The sequence below is a fragment of the Lissotriton helveticus genome, chromosome 9 (assembly GCF_964261635.1).
Source record: "Lissotriton helveticus chromosome 9, aLisHel1.1, whole genome shotgun sequence".
Lineage (NCBI taxonomy): Eukaryota > Metazoa > Chordata > Amphibia > Caudata > Salamandridae > Lissotriton > Lissotriton helveticus.
The window spans coordinates 617638833-617653627 of record NC_136070.1 but is presented as its reverse complement, the minus strand read 5'-3'; the positions used below and the strand labels follow the sequence as shown (position 1 = coordinate 617653627).

The 14795-nt window shown below is 44.8% G+C and overlaps 1 protein-coding gene across 1 annotated transcript in view; it reads left to right on the top strand.

Annotated features, from left to right (window-relative positions):
- MAP3K10 (mitogen-activated protein kinase kinase kinase 10) overlaps positions 1 to 14795 on the top strand; it is a 232858-nt gene that overhangs the window by 138991 nt on the left and 79072 nt on the right. Inside the window, exons 4-6 of the mRNA XM_078660666.1 lie at positions 6396 to 6571; positions 10450 to 10690; positions 13326 to 13448. Of these exons, the coding sequence (XP_078516792.1) occupies positions 6396 to 6571; positions 10450 to 10690; positions 13326 to 13448 (540 nt within the window). The remainder of the gene's footprint in view (positions 1 to 6395; positions 6572 to 10449; positions 10691 to 13325; positions 13449 to 14795) is intronic.

The window sequence follows — 14795 nt, the reverse complement described above, 5'->3', positions numbered from 1 at the left end:
AAATAGAAAGCATTTTTAATTGTGTTCTAGGGCTGCCTCAATGATTGATAATTTAAGGGAACATAGACAGAAAAGTCACATAACAAAAGAATACATATTTTTTTATTTAGAAGTCTATTTAGTGTCAAGAGGTCGTCTTTGCAGGCTCTTTAAACAACACAGGGCTGGCATTTTCTTTTGGCAAACCTACTTTATATTACTTTTCATTAAATGCATTCTCACACTACCCCAGTAAATGTAAAATGCAAATGTATGGAATAGGCAGAGTGGGGGCCCAGGGGGTACTGGAACTAGAAAAAACCCGAAGCCTGCCTCTGTAACCAGTTTACTAAAGGTATGTAAATATGCTAATGGTCTTAAATGACCTGTGAAAAACTCGGGTGTGCCAGAGATAAGACTCCAGACACTGCCCTGCCGAGCCCCCAGCAGCTCCAGCTGCACTCCAGCAGCCCTGGCTGAGACACACGACGGGGGACGAGGGGGGCTGAAGCTATGGGCCTGGGCAGAAGTGTGAAGGGAATGCGCGACCCCCTTCCTATCACTCCACGCCCCCCCTGGGGGTCGCGCCCCACAGTTTGAATACCCCTGCTCTAAACTGATGTCTTTCCGCTTCAGAAATGATGTGCTAAGCCTGTGTAGGTGACACTCCTGTGGGCTAACATCAGCTCCTTTCTTTGGACACCACTAGAAGCAGATCCGTAGCTCTGTCTCATCTCTGAGACACTTCCCTCAATAATTTGTCATATTTTTTCAGTGTACAAGAGTTTATCCCACCAGAAAAAGCAGGTTTTAAGCCTTGTAGAAACTGTCGCTTATGGTCAAGTCATGACTCCAAAGCCTGCAATGGCTGCGCATGGATTAACTTGGAGGCCATCTGGGACTGTTAGGGGAAACTTTACATTGGCAAACACAAGAAGATTTAACGATGATACGGATGTAAGTTGTGGTTCGAATCCGAGGTTCAGTCCCGGTTCAGCTCCATTAGTCACCGAAGTGGTCTTAGCTATGATCCAAATCATCTGTTAGGTACAAAAAGAAGCACAAGAAATCAAAGGTAGACTCAGCCCTCACTACACCATAGCACTCGATCTCCCTCCTGAAGTCATTTGACTTTGGAGCCGATCCCGCAACTGGTTCGAGCACACCCCGAGTTTCCGGGGCCATCTGCCACTCAGCAACAGATCAAAGAGTTCTGTATAGACCTGCTCCGACTATTTGGATCCTCTCTGCCTCCCTCTTGTGTGCCTTTGTGCCTCAAGAAGCAGAGAGGCCTTCAATCTGGAGTTATGTTATGTTATGTTAATCCTATGCTTCTATAGCGCACTGCCACTCCGCGGAGCATCCCGGCGCTTTAACGAAGGTACCCACCAAAAGGGAGCAACATAACAACTGAAGGGACACATAAAAACAAGAAAACAACACCAGTTTAAGGGAAGAGCCATGTTTTAAGGGCCTTTCGGAAGGAAAGGAGGCTAGAAGCCTGTCTTAGAGAAATCGGGAGGTCATTCCAAGCACGGGGAGCTAAATAACGAAAGGACCGGCCACCTGCTCTGGCGCGCTTGATAATGGGAACATTCATTTTAGATAGAGACGAAGATCTAAGGGATCTAGAGGGCTGGTACCAAGACAGTCGTTTAGCAATATATTTAGGGCCAATGCCATGTAAGGCCTTAAAAGTCGTGGTCAGAGTTTTAAAAAGGATCCTTTTGGCAATGGGTAGCCAATGTAAGGTTGAAAGAAGATCAGTGGCTCCGGCTCTTCTCGGAAGACCGAAAATGGCTCGGGCCGCTGAATTCTGGACGATTTGTAAAGTCTAACCGAATATTTGGGAAGTCCCAGAAATAAAACTGTACTGTACTGTACTGTACTGCAGACAGGTTCACCGTTGACACTAATTTGACCCTCCAAACCAGTCACAACACCCCTGGTCCCGGTGCAGATCCTGCCTCGTCCACTTTGGCTGACAACCATTCCTGGGACTTCGAGGCCGGTACTAAGTCCATCTACGCTGAATGTGGAGATACCCATGGTACTGTCCAACTCTGTCTATGCCGTTCCGACCTAGACCAAAGCTGCACCCAAGGACAGTTGAGGCATTGATTCCTTTACGTGATCTGCCTCCTGCACAAGGGAGATAACTCACCCTACCCTCACTTTTCAGTGTGGACTCAGACAGTGATTATAATGTGGGTAATGAGTTCGCTCGGCTCTATCAAGACAACAATTGGTATAATGACTTGCAGGAGGCTAGTGGTACCTTCCCTAAAATGGGCCTTCTCTAACTCCATCATCCAGCCACCGAAGAACCTGCTTCCTATGCCCCCGTAATGCGTATGGCGGACAAAGTTCTTGACCTCTAGCTCCCCATCTTGGAGGTAGAGGGAAATGTATTGACAGAATTTCTCCAGCTGGGCCATACCTCCTCTGATTATCTTCTACTGTCTAATAAGGCACTAACTGACACCTTATTAGGAACCTGGGCCTCCAATCAACAGGCAAATAGCGAGACAGCATCCTCTGCAGCTGGTGACCCTTTGTTCTTCTCTCAGCGCCCTTCCCCTGAAAGCTTGGTGGAGCAGTCATCCACGAGCAGGTCTAACCCCAACACTTTTCTGAGTGCTCTCTCCGATAGGGAGTCCAAATGGATGGAGACTTGAGGGAAGTGAGTTTTCTCTTCCACCAGACCAGCTGCCTCCCGGGTCGCAACTCCTGCACCCTTTGGTATTCAGTGGCTCAACTCCTAGCTGGTGTCCCCTAAGATCTCCAGCCTTTTCTTGCCCAGGCCACCCAAGACAGATGTTATGCATCCAAGTTCACAATTCATTGTGGCTTGAACCCCCTTGATTCCACTGGTGAAGCCATTGTCACCATGACTGCCATTTGCAGCCATGCATGCCTGCGATCAACCAATCCTCCCTACAGGCATGCCCTTCGACTGTGCTTGCCTATTTGTTCAAGGCTTTAGAGGGATTTAAGGAGCGCAGAGCTTCCACATGCTCTCTGGGATTATCTGCCTTGCCTCCGCAAGTGCACTGACCCTATGGCTCCTTTTGCGGATTTTGTTGAGCAGTCATGTACCATCAGCCTGTCCAGCCTCAGCAAGGAACTCAGCAGTTTAGTCATTGAGGCTGTGAAGCCCACCATCCCTGCCGCAGCCCCAAATGCTAAACCCCTTTAGCATGCCCTTAAGAGAGGACAGCCACCTGGTGGTAGGCAGAATCCAACCATTCCTGCAGATCGTTCACCAGGGATATGTCTTACCAATCCTCTCTTATCTGCTGCACCTTCTACCATCCCTCCCCCATGACTGCCGGAGGACCATCTTTTCATTTTGTGGCTGGAGATGCAAGACATTTTGACTAGAGGGACTGTCGAGAGGGTGCCAGGGCCAGAAGGAGGAACGCTGTTGTTATTCTTGCTACTTTCTGGTTCCCAAGAAGGACAGAGACCTCCAGCCTATTCTAGACCTGCACCCTCTCACTGCCGTCTTCTGGAAGGAGAAATTTAAAATGCTCACCCTGGCCCAGGTCTGGTCTGCCCTCTAAATTGGATGGTGCCATTGGACCTGCAGGGTGCCTATTTCCATATACCCGTCCAGCCCCCCCCCCATTGGTGCTTCCTGTGGTTCTTGATAGGACAGGAGCGTTTTCAATTTGCTATGCTCCCCTTTGGTCTCACCTGCACCCCTCAGGTGTTAACAAAAGTGATGGCCTCACTCTGTCTGGGGTGCTAGTCTTGCCCTAACGTAATGACTGGCTGTTGAAGGCGGGCTCGCCTCGGGCAGTCGTCAACACCCTTCAGTCTGTGGCGCACCTCCTTTCATGTTTGGGGTTTAATATCAACATGCTGAAGTCACACTTGACTCCTTCTTAAAAACTGCCCTTCCTCTGAAACACTCTGGACACTGTTGAGGTTTCGTGCCGTTCCCCTGGGAAAAAGAGTCCAGTACATTCAGGCCATGATCCAGATATTCCAGACTCAGTGCTGGATTTCAGAGAGGGCGATGTTTGAGGCTGCTGGGACTGATCGCCTCATGCATACTGCTGGCCGAACACACCAGGTGGGATATGTGGGTTCTGCAGTGGGATCTGAAGTCTTGGTGGGCCCAATATTATGGGAACCTCTCTGACCACATTCATATTTTGGAAGAGAAGGCAACAGATCTGTAGTGCTGTTTACTGAACTGTGATTAGGTTTGTGGTGGACCCATCTCCCTTCCCCACCCAGATCTGACAGTGGCTACTTATGCATCGCTTCTGGGTTGGGGCAGCAATCAAGGAGAGGTAGAGTTCAGAGGCCTCTGGCCCCCGCCAGAGTCCTGATTCCATAATAACCTATTAGAACCGAAGGCCATCCGATTGGCATTGAAAGCCTTCCTTCCATCTATCAAGGGAAGACTAGTACAGGTGCTCACAGAAAACACCACCGCCATGTGGCACTGCAACAAACATGGTGGGGTGGGGTCATGGAAACTGTGCCTGAAGGCTCTTTGCCTCTGGAAAGGGCTGGACTGCCAAGTGGTCTTCCTGGTAGTGAACCACCTGGCAGGCTCTTTGAATGCCATGCTGCCCCTCCGGGGGGATCTGCTGTTACAGTAGCAAGGCCAGGCTCTGCACCTGTCTTCACAATCTCCACCATCATGCTTGGAGACTGAGCGGCGACAGCTGAATAGCTTCACCCTTCCTCCAGAGGTGGTTGATGTTATCTTGGCAGCCAGATGTCCCTCCACTAAAACTGCATACGCCTGTCATTTTGACAAATTTCTAGCTTAGTGCGGCACTCTCCGATAGATCCCCTCCAGGCAAAATTATTTGACATTTTATTTTTTTGTTTTGGCCCTCGCCTGGCAAGGCGTTGCTCTGGGCGCTATTAAGGGGAATCTTCCAGCTCTTTCGCCTTTTCTACAGCTGTCAGATCAGCCTTTGTTTAAGTCTTAAGTTGTGCTTTTCTTCAAATGGTTACATCGGTTACCCCTTCCCTCTTTGTCATGCCACAGTGCGACATTAATTTGGTCTTCACGTTCCTGATGTGTACTCCTTTCGAGCTGCTTCACTGCTGCTCCTTGCGGCTTGTCACCCTCAAGACAGTTTTCCTCATCTGCATTATATTGGAGCGGTGAGTGGGTGAGCTTTAGGCTCTCAATCAACCCGTCGTACACCAACTTTTTATCAGACAAACTGTGGACGCAAGCATCCTTCTTACCAAACGTTGTAATGCTGTTCCAAGCCAGTCAAACCATCATCCTGCCAGCGTTTTTTGCTCCACCTCACCCCTCTAAGAAGGAGAAGAGAATCCATCACTTGAACCATAAGAAAACGCTGAGCTTTTACATAGATTGTACCAAAAAACACTGGGTGAACAGCTAGCTCTTTGTGGGGTTCACTGGAACTAAAAATAGGCAAGGCTGTGCAGAAGAGAGCCATTTCCCCGCTGGATTGTGCTCTGCATTAAGATCTGCTGTGCATTGGCTAAAAAGCAGCCTCTGAAAGGCATGAATGTTCATTCTGTCAGGGCTAAAGTGCTTACCACTATGTTAGCACATGGAGTACCTGTCCTAGACATCCGCCATGCAGCTACATCGGCGTCCATTCATACATTCACAAAATACTATTGTGCTATTAGCCAGGTACGCCGAGAAGGGCAATTTCCACACTTGATTCTGCAGACCTTTCTGGTTGAGTGCATCCACAGACCCTCCTCCAAATAGGTTGTACTTTGGTATCTATTGAAAAGGTGAGCAATCTGGGGCTAGAAGTCTCTGTCAGAAGACCATGTTTCTTACCTTCGGAAAGGCTGTTTCAGGTAGAGACTTTATATAGCCGCGTATTCCTCACGGATCCTCCCTGTTCTGCAGTTAGCTTCTCTCTGTTAATAAGATCCCAAGTCTAGAAATCGGCACACTGTTCAGACCAATTTGCTTTTGAGGCTCTGCGTCTAGGGACGTGGAAAGTCTCAAAGCAACATCTACAGGGAACTGCGCATTATTTCTGGAGCGAAACGGCTTCAGTGCTCCACTCCGCTGTGCAGAGGTACTGCTGTAACGTTTCCAGATCCATTATGATGCCTGGGGAACATTGAAAAGGTGAGGAATCTACGACTAGCTAGAGTCTCTACCAGAAAGAGCGTTACCAAAGGTGAGTAACATGATCTTGGTCCAGCAGTACAACTCTGTTTTTGTGACAGGCACACGATAATCCTACTTAATATGGTTATTTAATATAAAGCTCAATTACTCGTTTTTTCAGTTTGGTGGCAAATAAGGCAGAGTAAGAAGCATGAATGTTAGTACTCAAACCAAGGTTTGTTTCTCAAGTTAGCTGGATACATAGTGCTCTTCTGCTTATGCTGTTAGGCACTGGTGGTGACTCCATCTTTCTACATTGTGCATTAAACAGAGTGCTGGAATCCAGATGCACACAGCCGACCCTCCTTCACCAGCATCCTAGAGCAGCTGGTGGCCATCGAGCAGTCTTCCATGTTCCAGATGCCTCTCGAGTCCTTCCACTCATTACAGGAGGACTGGAAGGTGGAAATTCAGCAGATGTTCAGTGACTTGAGGACCAAAGAGAAGGTAGTGTATGCACACCCAGAAGGTCAGATGTGGCTTTCTCATTTTCTATCATCTTGGTGGCCACACACATGTTTAATTGAGTCCTCAGTCTGACATTTGTCTTAGATTAAAAGCGGTTTCTTCAACAAATGCAGCTTCAAAAAGTTGAATGTGTCCTTCATCAGGCACAGACAGGAAGTTAAGAGCCCTCCGCTCATTCACTCAAAAGGGACACATGTTATTCCCGTGTGGCAGTAACACTGTAGCTGTGTTATCGCTTAGAAACTTGCTATTTATCTCTATTTCACTGCTATGATCGTGTCACTAAGATAAACAATGGTAATTTCCAAGTGGATTGTTTTGATAAAGTACGTGTTTCCGGTGTTCATTATTTTAATGGTTTCTAGTACGTAACTTCCGTCTGTACCCATGTTGGCTTAATGTTTATTTGTCTACAATGAGGAACTACAGTAAAACCGTGTGGCTAGGGGTTCGAAACATGGAGAAAAACCTTTAAGACTGGTGTGTAGGCATTTGTTATGGGTGATGGACAGTAAAGAAACATTTGAAGAGCCTTGTTTTGAGGAGGATCCTGAACTGGAGATTGGGGATAGGCTGTTGCTAAGGCTGTGTCCTGAGTGATAGAACACTATGTTGCTGTGTGTTACTAGCTTGCAGATGAATATCACCATAAGGTTTGCATTTTGGTAGTATGCGCTTTTTTGAGAAAGCAGAGTTCTTTCTTATTCAAGGAAGACTGTATTTACTAGGAAACTTGTGGTAGAGTTGCAAATAGACATGGACGTCTACTGGGAGGCAATAGAGGGTGTGTAAGACTGGGATTATGTGATTGGTTTGGCTGATGGTTTAGATGGGAAAGGTTTATATTGGGGCTGCTAACCTTGATTGTTTAGCAACTGGGGAGGTCTCCCTTTATGGCATTGATGTTGTGGGCATGAAAAGGGGCTCTGATATGTCCGTCATTTGCTTTGAGGAGGAAGGACGGACTTTCAGGGCAATGACTCCTTTTAGGAGACCTCTGGTGTGGAATTCATGGACATGTCTTTAGTCTGAAGACAGCTTTATAAATACGCTTCAGTTTGAAGCAGTCTCTGAAATCCAGTAAAAAAGAAAACAACTATTTGTCTAGGCAGGCGACACCTATGATTGGCAGGCTGGGATCAAATGTTAGTTGTTTAGTTTCTGGGATTGAAGACGTTGACTTAAGGTTTCTCAAGGAGTTGGATCTGTGTTCTTTTGGTTTTGCCAATCTCAGCATTGTGATCTTCGGATCAATGGTTAAGGTGGGACCTGGATAGATCCTTATGGTCTTCTTGTTAACTAAAGTAAGCACATCATTTCAGGTGTAGAAACAGGTGGACTTTAGGACAGTGATATGTAAATGTCAACAAAGGTGACAATGATCTGTTGTGGAGTAAAATCACTGTGTGCAAATGATGAGGCAAGCTAGCTGTAAAAATGTTTTTAGCTGAGATGCATCAAAAGTTTCTTTAAAAAAGTGACACAAGTGGTTACAGATTCACTGGTCACCTTTCACTTGCTCTTTGCTGTACTCCAGTGTTAAACTGTTGCTAAAGAGATTCAACGGTAGCCCACTCAATGTTAATGTGCTAAAAAGACAAAAGAGCGAAATAATGCTGCCACTGATTGTGTCATGTTATGGTGTCTAATTTGCCCTTTTTTGCAGCATAATTTAGTCAACCCTGATGCATAACTTGGTTCAATATTGCTGCATGGTGCCAATGGACCTGTCAAAAGGTTACCTGAATCCAGAAACGTTCCAGAAAACAGCCACCAAAAATGTGCCATGGCTTAAATTACAAGTCTTGCGAGGAAGAGGCAGAGTGAGGTTACAATACAGAGAAAGTGAGTCTGTAGGCGATCTAGATTCATTTGCAAACGTAGTAGAACAGTGGTTCCCAACCTTCTGACTTCTGGGACCCCCACTTAATCATTACTGGAACCTGGGGACCCACAAAATTATTATTGGAATCAGAGGGCCCCCCACTGAGTCATTACTGGAAGCCGGGGACACCATCCTATGCTTTGTTGATGATTTTAATTGCAAAACAATAGACAAAAAATACAGACAAAAGCATTCATCAAACAAATACACAAATGATGACACGTTTTATTCGAATCCCATGCACATAAATAATATCAAAATGTAATTTTTATAGAAAGGTTGGAGCTTTTCTAAATTCAATTGAGGCCTCTCATCACCCATACTGTATTCTGTTTGATGCACCTGCACTGCTCCCACAGACCAATCTGAGGATACTAATTTAATGTTTAGCCTCCAATTTCAAATTCCTTCACATTTACAGTATGTGTTAACATTTTCAATTGTACATTTTGCTTCTTTATCTATATACATTTTATTAATCTGTTAATATTATTTAGTTTTCTATAAGTAGGCATAGACCTCCCTGAGGAGGCTTCCCGGACCCCAGGGGTCCATGGACCGCAGGTTGGGAACTACTGTAATAGAAGAATTAGAAGATTTTCAGTGGAAGCACCATTCTAGCGCTTAGTCGTAAGGTATTCAATGGGGAGCGGGGAGGATGTTTTCGAAATAAATTATGATGCTTCTTATTGCAGAGTTTATGGATAAAAAATATCCCTGTGGGACAGAGAAAAAGAAAAATTATTTTGGGGAAGGAAGAGTACATTTTGGGATCAAATATGAACTAATGTGTTAAAGTGTAGATAGAAAACGTGCAGTTGGTGTGGCGCTCTTAGTCACTCACTAATATTCAGCTATGAAGGCACCTTATGTATTCACTAAGATTCATTCAGATTTCTGCTGCACATGCTTCTGTACGGCCACATGTGTTTCTGGTAATCCTGAAACAAAACTGCAGAGACCAAAGGACCACATTTGCCAAACTGATGTTCTAGAATTGGTATTGGTCATCCTAATTTCACCTGGTATTACTATGTTTATCATCCTATGTGCCAGGCTGGTACTGGAAATAAAGTTGGTTTGGAGTCTTATCCAAGACTGTAACCCTTTGTAAAAGTAAAAATAGGCTCTTATACCTTCTTAACTGTTGCTAGAATGTGTAAGATTGAAGAGCAGAATGCAGTTGAATGGGTCTTTAAAAAAGCTTTTCACTTCCACTGTTCAGGGTGGGAAAGGGTTGACCTTTTACTGCTGCAAGAACAGACTGAGTTGGTTACAAAAGATCAGTGCTCAAAGCTTCCCCTACCAGACATTTCACCAGTAGATGTTCTACCACAAGATAGGCGTTTCAGTATCACCTTACATTTATATTGGGGGTCACAATTTTGACTTCCAGAAATTTGTCAAGGTAAGATGTGAAGCTACGAATAGTAAATCTGTACTTCCCTACTTTTCTTGACGATATGTTGAGAGCCGTGGAGTTGTGATTTGTGCAGTTTGATATTATTTCCCCTTATATTGTGAAATATAACACAACCCGAATGTGTGCTCTTCTGAATGTCGCATGTGCAAATAGCTGTAGTACTTGAATGCAGTTTGCACACTGACGGCCTGATTCACAAAGGTAAACTTACACTTTTGTTGGTATTCACAAACTTTGAGTTTAAATTTACTAATAGTAATTTTACGAAGGGGAGACTTATCAGAAGGGGCAGAGAACTCCGCACATAAAAAGATAGGAGAGGCCTATCTTTTTACGTGCTGGGTTTCGACAGTTGAAAAATTATTATTAGTAAAATTAAACTCATAGTTTGTGAACAACAAAAAAATAGTAAACTTACACAAAAGTATGAGTTTACCTTTGTGATTCAGGCCCACAGTATATACCTTCGATGTAAAACTGACACCCAAAAGCTGTGGGAACGACTCGGTCAGGGGCTATCATTGAGATGTGTTCTTTTTTTCCACGCAGGAACTGCGGAGCCGGGAAGAGGAACTGATCCGAGCTGCACAGGAACAGAAGAACCAGGAGGAGGTGCTGAGGCGGCGGGAGCAGGAGCTGGCGGAGCGAGAGATCGACATCGTGGAGCGGGAGCTGAACATCATCATGTACCAAATGTACCAAGAGAAGCCAAAAGTCAAGAAGCGGAAAGGACACTTCAAGAAGAGCCGGTTGAAGTTCAGGGACGGCAACAGGATCAGCTTGCCTTCAGGTACATGGGAACTGGTGGCAACAGGCTCAACTTTGTTCCTAGGGCAATGGAACAGGTGGCACAAAGATCAGCCTGCTGCCGTGGTACACAGCAACGGCTGGCAAGAGAATCAGCATGCTGCTAGGTGCATTGGAATGGATGGCAACCAGATCATCCGACTGCCTGGAACATGGGAGCGTGCACAACTGTATCAGCCTCTCTTAAGTAACAGAGAGGGAAGAGGATTAGCCGATCTTGAGGAACTTGGGAATGAGTGGCAACATGCTCATCCTACCTTTGGGAGAAGTGTGTCACAGGAATCACCTGTTTTTTTAGTACCCAAAGGCTGTATGTAGGATCAACCTTAACAGCTGTTTTCCTAAAACTATGTATTTTCTTTAAACGTGAAATGTTAATCACTATCCTTTCTATAGTTGCAATATTGGTGTACATTTTAAGTGTTAGGCAACACCCAAAGATATACATTTCGCCTCCGCTTCCTTTCTCACCAACTACCACCCTATTATTCCTTTAGAGTTGATCCCTGGCTACACTTGGCTCTTGCAGAACACAGAAAGTAACATTAATTTTGATAACTGTGCCTGCTCAACACTTGCATACCTTCCACCTTAGTTATTGATCCAACTCCGTCCAAACTTGCTTGTAATCCTGTGTTTCCAGTTGATTTAATTGTAAAGCCTAATGTAGTCCTTTTTGCAAGTACAACATTTTTGTTCTCACCACATGAATATTTTCAAGATTGGTCCCACAGCAAAGATCCACTAGCTAAGATCATTTCTCTGGGAACGGAAATTATTGCAGCACTCTTTTCTATTTTATTGGGTGCTCGTGTGGGTTTTGCAGCCAAGCGTTGTCGTTGGCAGATACCTTGCTCTTGCTTATTTGTGATTCCTATCAATTCCCTGTTTTATCCTATTCAGGCTATATAATTCTGTGGTGCTCAATTTGTGGAACCGGACTACCACCAATAACGCCTTTGCTTCTAACATACTCACACCCGCTCTCACACTCAATCTCCAATTCAGCCTCACAAACACTGTCCCACAACCCTCTCTTCTTTCAGCCCGGTATCTTAAAAATGTGTTCCCGTAGGCAGATCGCCTTGGTGCTGGTCTATAAAGGTGTTTTTAGGACCTTGTTGGTTAGGACATTATTGCCCAGAAGCAGAAGTTAAGCAGATCTGTGTTTAGCGCACATTTTGCCCACACGATCTGTCCTTTCTGGATGGTCCCCTCAACACAAGTAGTGGACATGCAGACCCTATTGCAAACACCCTAAAAGGAACAAACCCTTGGTGCCTCTTCTATTCCAAAGCCTTTTCAATTTAGGCTTAAGCAGAATCGATGTGACGTTCCTTCCCTTTGCTGAAGCTCTCCAGAGAGCTAGATGGCGTTAGACAAGCACATGGGAAGTGCTGAGAAATTCAGTATTACCCTACTGTATGCACATTCTGGATCACTAAGGACATTATTGTAAATGGGTATCTTGCTACAGTGCCACCTATCTTTGCTGCAAACGGGTGTCAAGGGAAAATCAGAGACCTGCTACCACTGTCCCTCTTCCATCTAGCACTTCAGATTATAGTTCTTAGGTAACCTTCTTTAGTTAACCTCAAAGGCTCAGAGTAGTTTAGCAGGCCAGATCCTTGATATGGCTTTGACTGTACAATTCATATGGGCATCAATTACTCACCATTGGCTTCTGTCATCTGCTGTTTATCATAGACATCCATCAAAACCAATGTATTTTAGAGTTCTATGGGTGGATCTTTGTGGGCTCTTTGTATAACAATTAGGAGATGTAGCCCATAAAGGATGTGACACATTTTCCTTCCATGATGGCTGTGGAATGCATTGAAGGCTTTCCAACTCCACTCCTCTGCCCTACTTCTCTGCTGGAGATCCTACTTAAATCAGAGCCCCAGTTTAGGCTATATGGTGCCACTCATAATGAGATTTTTGTCTGCCCTGCCATTTTTCATCAGGTGTAGGTACTAACAGGAAATGTCTTTTTAAGATGTGTTGCCTTGGAGGTTCACTATAAAAAAAAAAAAGGGCTTCCATTCGGCCTGTGCCAATGTTACCCTGAATTTCTGTCATGGATTCTTCCCTCCTGGATCTGCCACTACACACTTGCTTTAAAGCATCCCGGCATAGACCTCATAGAAGCAAATGGCTTCTATGTTTCACATCTATCCTGACCACGTTCCCCCTGACCTCCTCCCATGTCGAACATGGCACACGCTGCAAAGAACCACGTTAAAGGTAAACTCTAACACATAGCCTTTTCCTTCAAGTAGCATACTCCACAAAATACCTGAATTAACAAGCTTCTTTTAAAATTGCCCCACTTTAACCTTCTTGAAGTTCCATCAGTGCCAGCCATGATATGCTCTGGTCCACCAATGCCAGTAAAGCTATATCACCAGCGGTAGCCATAATTGTGTAAAAGCGGTCGGATGGTAGCATGAGTACACTACATATGAACATTGCGTGCGTTCTTTCTTTATCTTGCTGGTAAAATCCCTCCATCATCTTCTTGTGATATGTTATATGGGTCAGTCCTGTCACTGGGTGGTATATAATAGGCTTCCACCATCGGCCTATTTCTTGAATGTGGCTTTTTTCTCTTCCAGGCTTCGAGCACAAGATTACAGTTCAAGCTTCTCCAACTCTGGATAAATGCAAAGTGCAGGGCGTGAATAGGTCGAGTCCCCCAGGCAGCCCCAACATCATTCCTCGACTCCGGGCCATCCGGCGTGAGTATCATCCATTGAGCATAATGGTCAGGGAAGTTTAATGAATTGCTATACATTTCATTGCTTGTCTTTGCTTTATCACCCTCAAAATGCACCTTTTGCAGCTCAAAAACCTTGTAGGTACCCAACCAAGGGCATGCCTCTGGAATATTTGCAGTTCATATTGGATCTAAATATACCTCACTCGTAATGAATGATTTAATTTTGAATGATTTAATGTTGAATGATTTAATTTGATGACGTGCACAAATCGCCCCAACCGGGGTATCTCAGCGCATCAGTTAACACAAGAAGCTTAGACATTGAGTATGAATTAAAAAAACTGTGCAGTTTTTAATGCTTTCCTAAATTTGCTGTAGTCAGGGCCGGTGTGGATGAGAATAGTAGATTGTGCTAGAGGTTGGGGGCCAAGTAGGAAAAGGATCTGCCGCCACATCTGGAATGTCGAAGACGAGGGGATGAAGAATAGATCTTCAATATTCTAAGTGATGCGACTCAATGGCAAGGATGTTGCAGCAGTTTGCACCAGGAAACATCCTGTAGGATGAAGCCGTAATCATGCTGTGCCTTCACAGCACTGGCAACAGAACGAATGTGTCTTTAGCACGCAATTGTTCTGCACACAAGTCATTACAACAACTTGCTTTAGGAGGGGTTCAATGCTGGAGTGGTGTTGGAATTAAAGTTCAACACCTTCCCTACTATTGCGCAGACTGGAGTTCAAATAGTAAATTAAACTATTCCAATATCCAGGGCCCCCTAAGGCAAGTTGTTTGAACGACTTGCGGGCAGAACAACTGTGTGCTAAAGACTCATTCGTTTAAATGCCAGAGGGCCATATGTATCCAGCCTTTTTACATTTGCAAATGGGCAGATTCTCAGAATCGGCCCATTTGCGAATTGGAAAAAGCCTTTTGGGTAGTTTAAATGCAATTCTGGAAGCACCAGAAATTTGCTATTTGGCCTAAGGAATTGCAAATTTCCACCAACTTAAAGTCGGTAGTAATTTGCGATTTTCTTTAAAAAAGCACTCTTTTGATTTTTTTTAAAGTGCCATATGTCGCACATACATGCCCTTAGGGCATGTATGTGCGCAAAATGTGCACACATGCATATTTCAGGGGTGCAACAAGGTGTCCTTTTGGCACCATTGCGACCTTGAAATTGCATTCTCAATTTGCGATTCTCTAATTGGTAATCGCAAATTGAGAATTTCTTCCCTTTCATTCCTATGGGCCTCCTAACCCATAGGAATGAATGGGAAGGTATTCCTTATTTGCGAATCTCAATTTGCGATTCGCAAATACGGAATGAGTAGGATTCGCAAAATGTTTAGCAAATTCTACA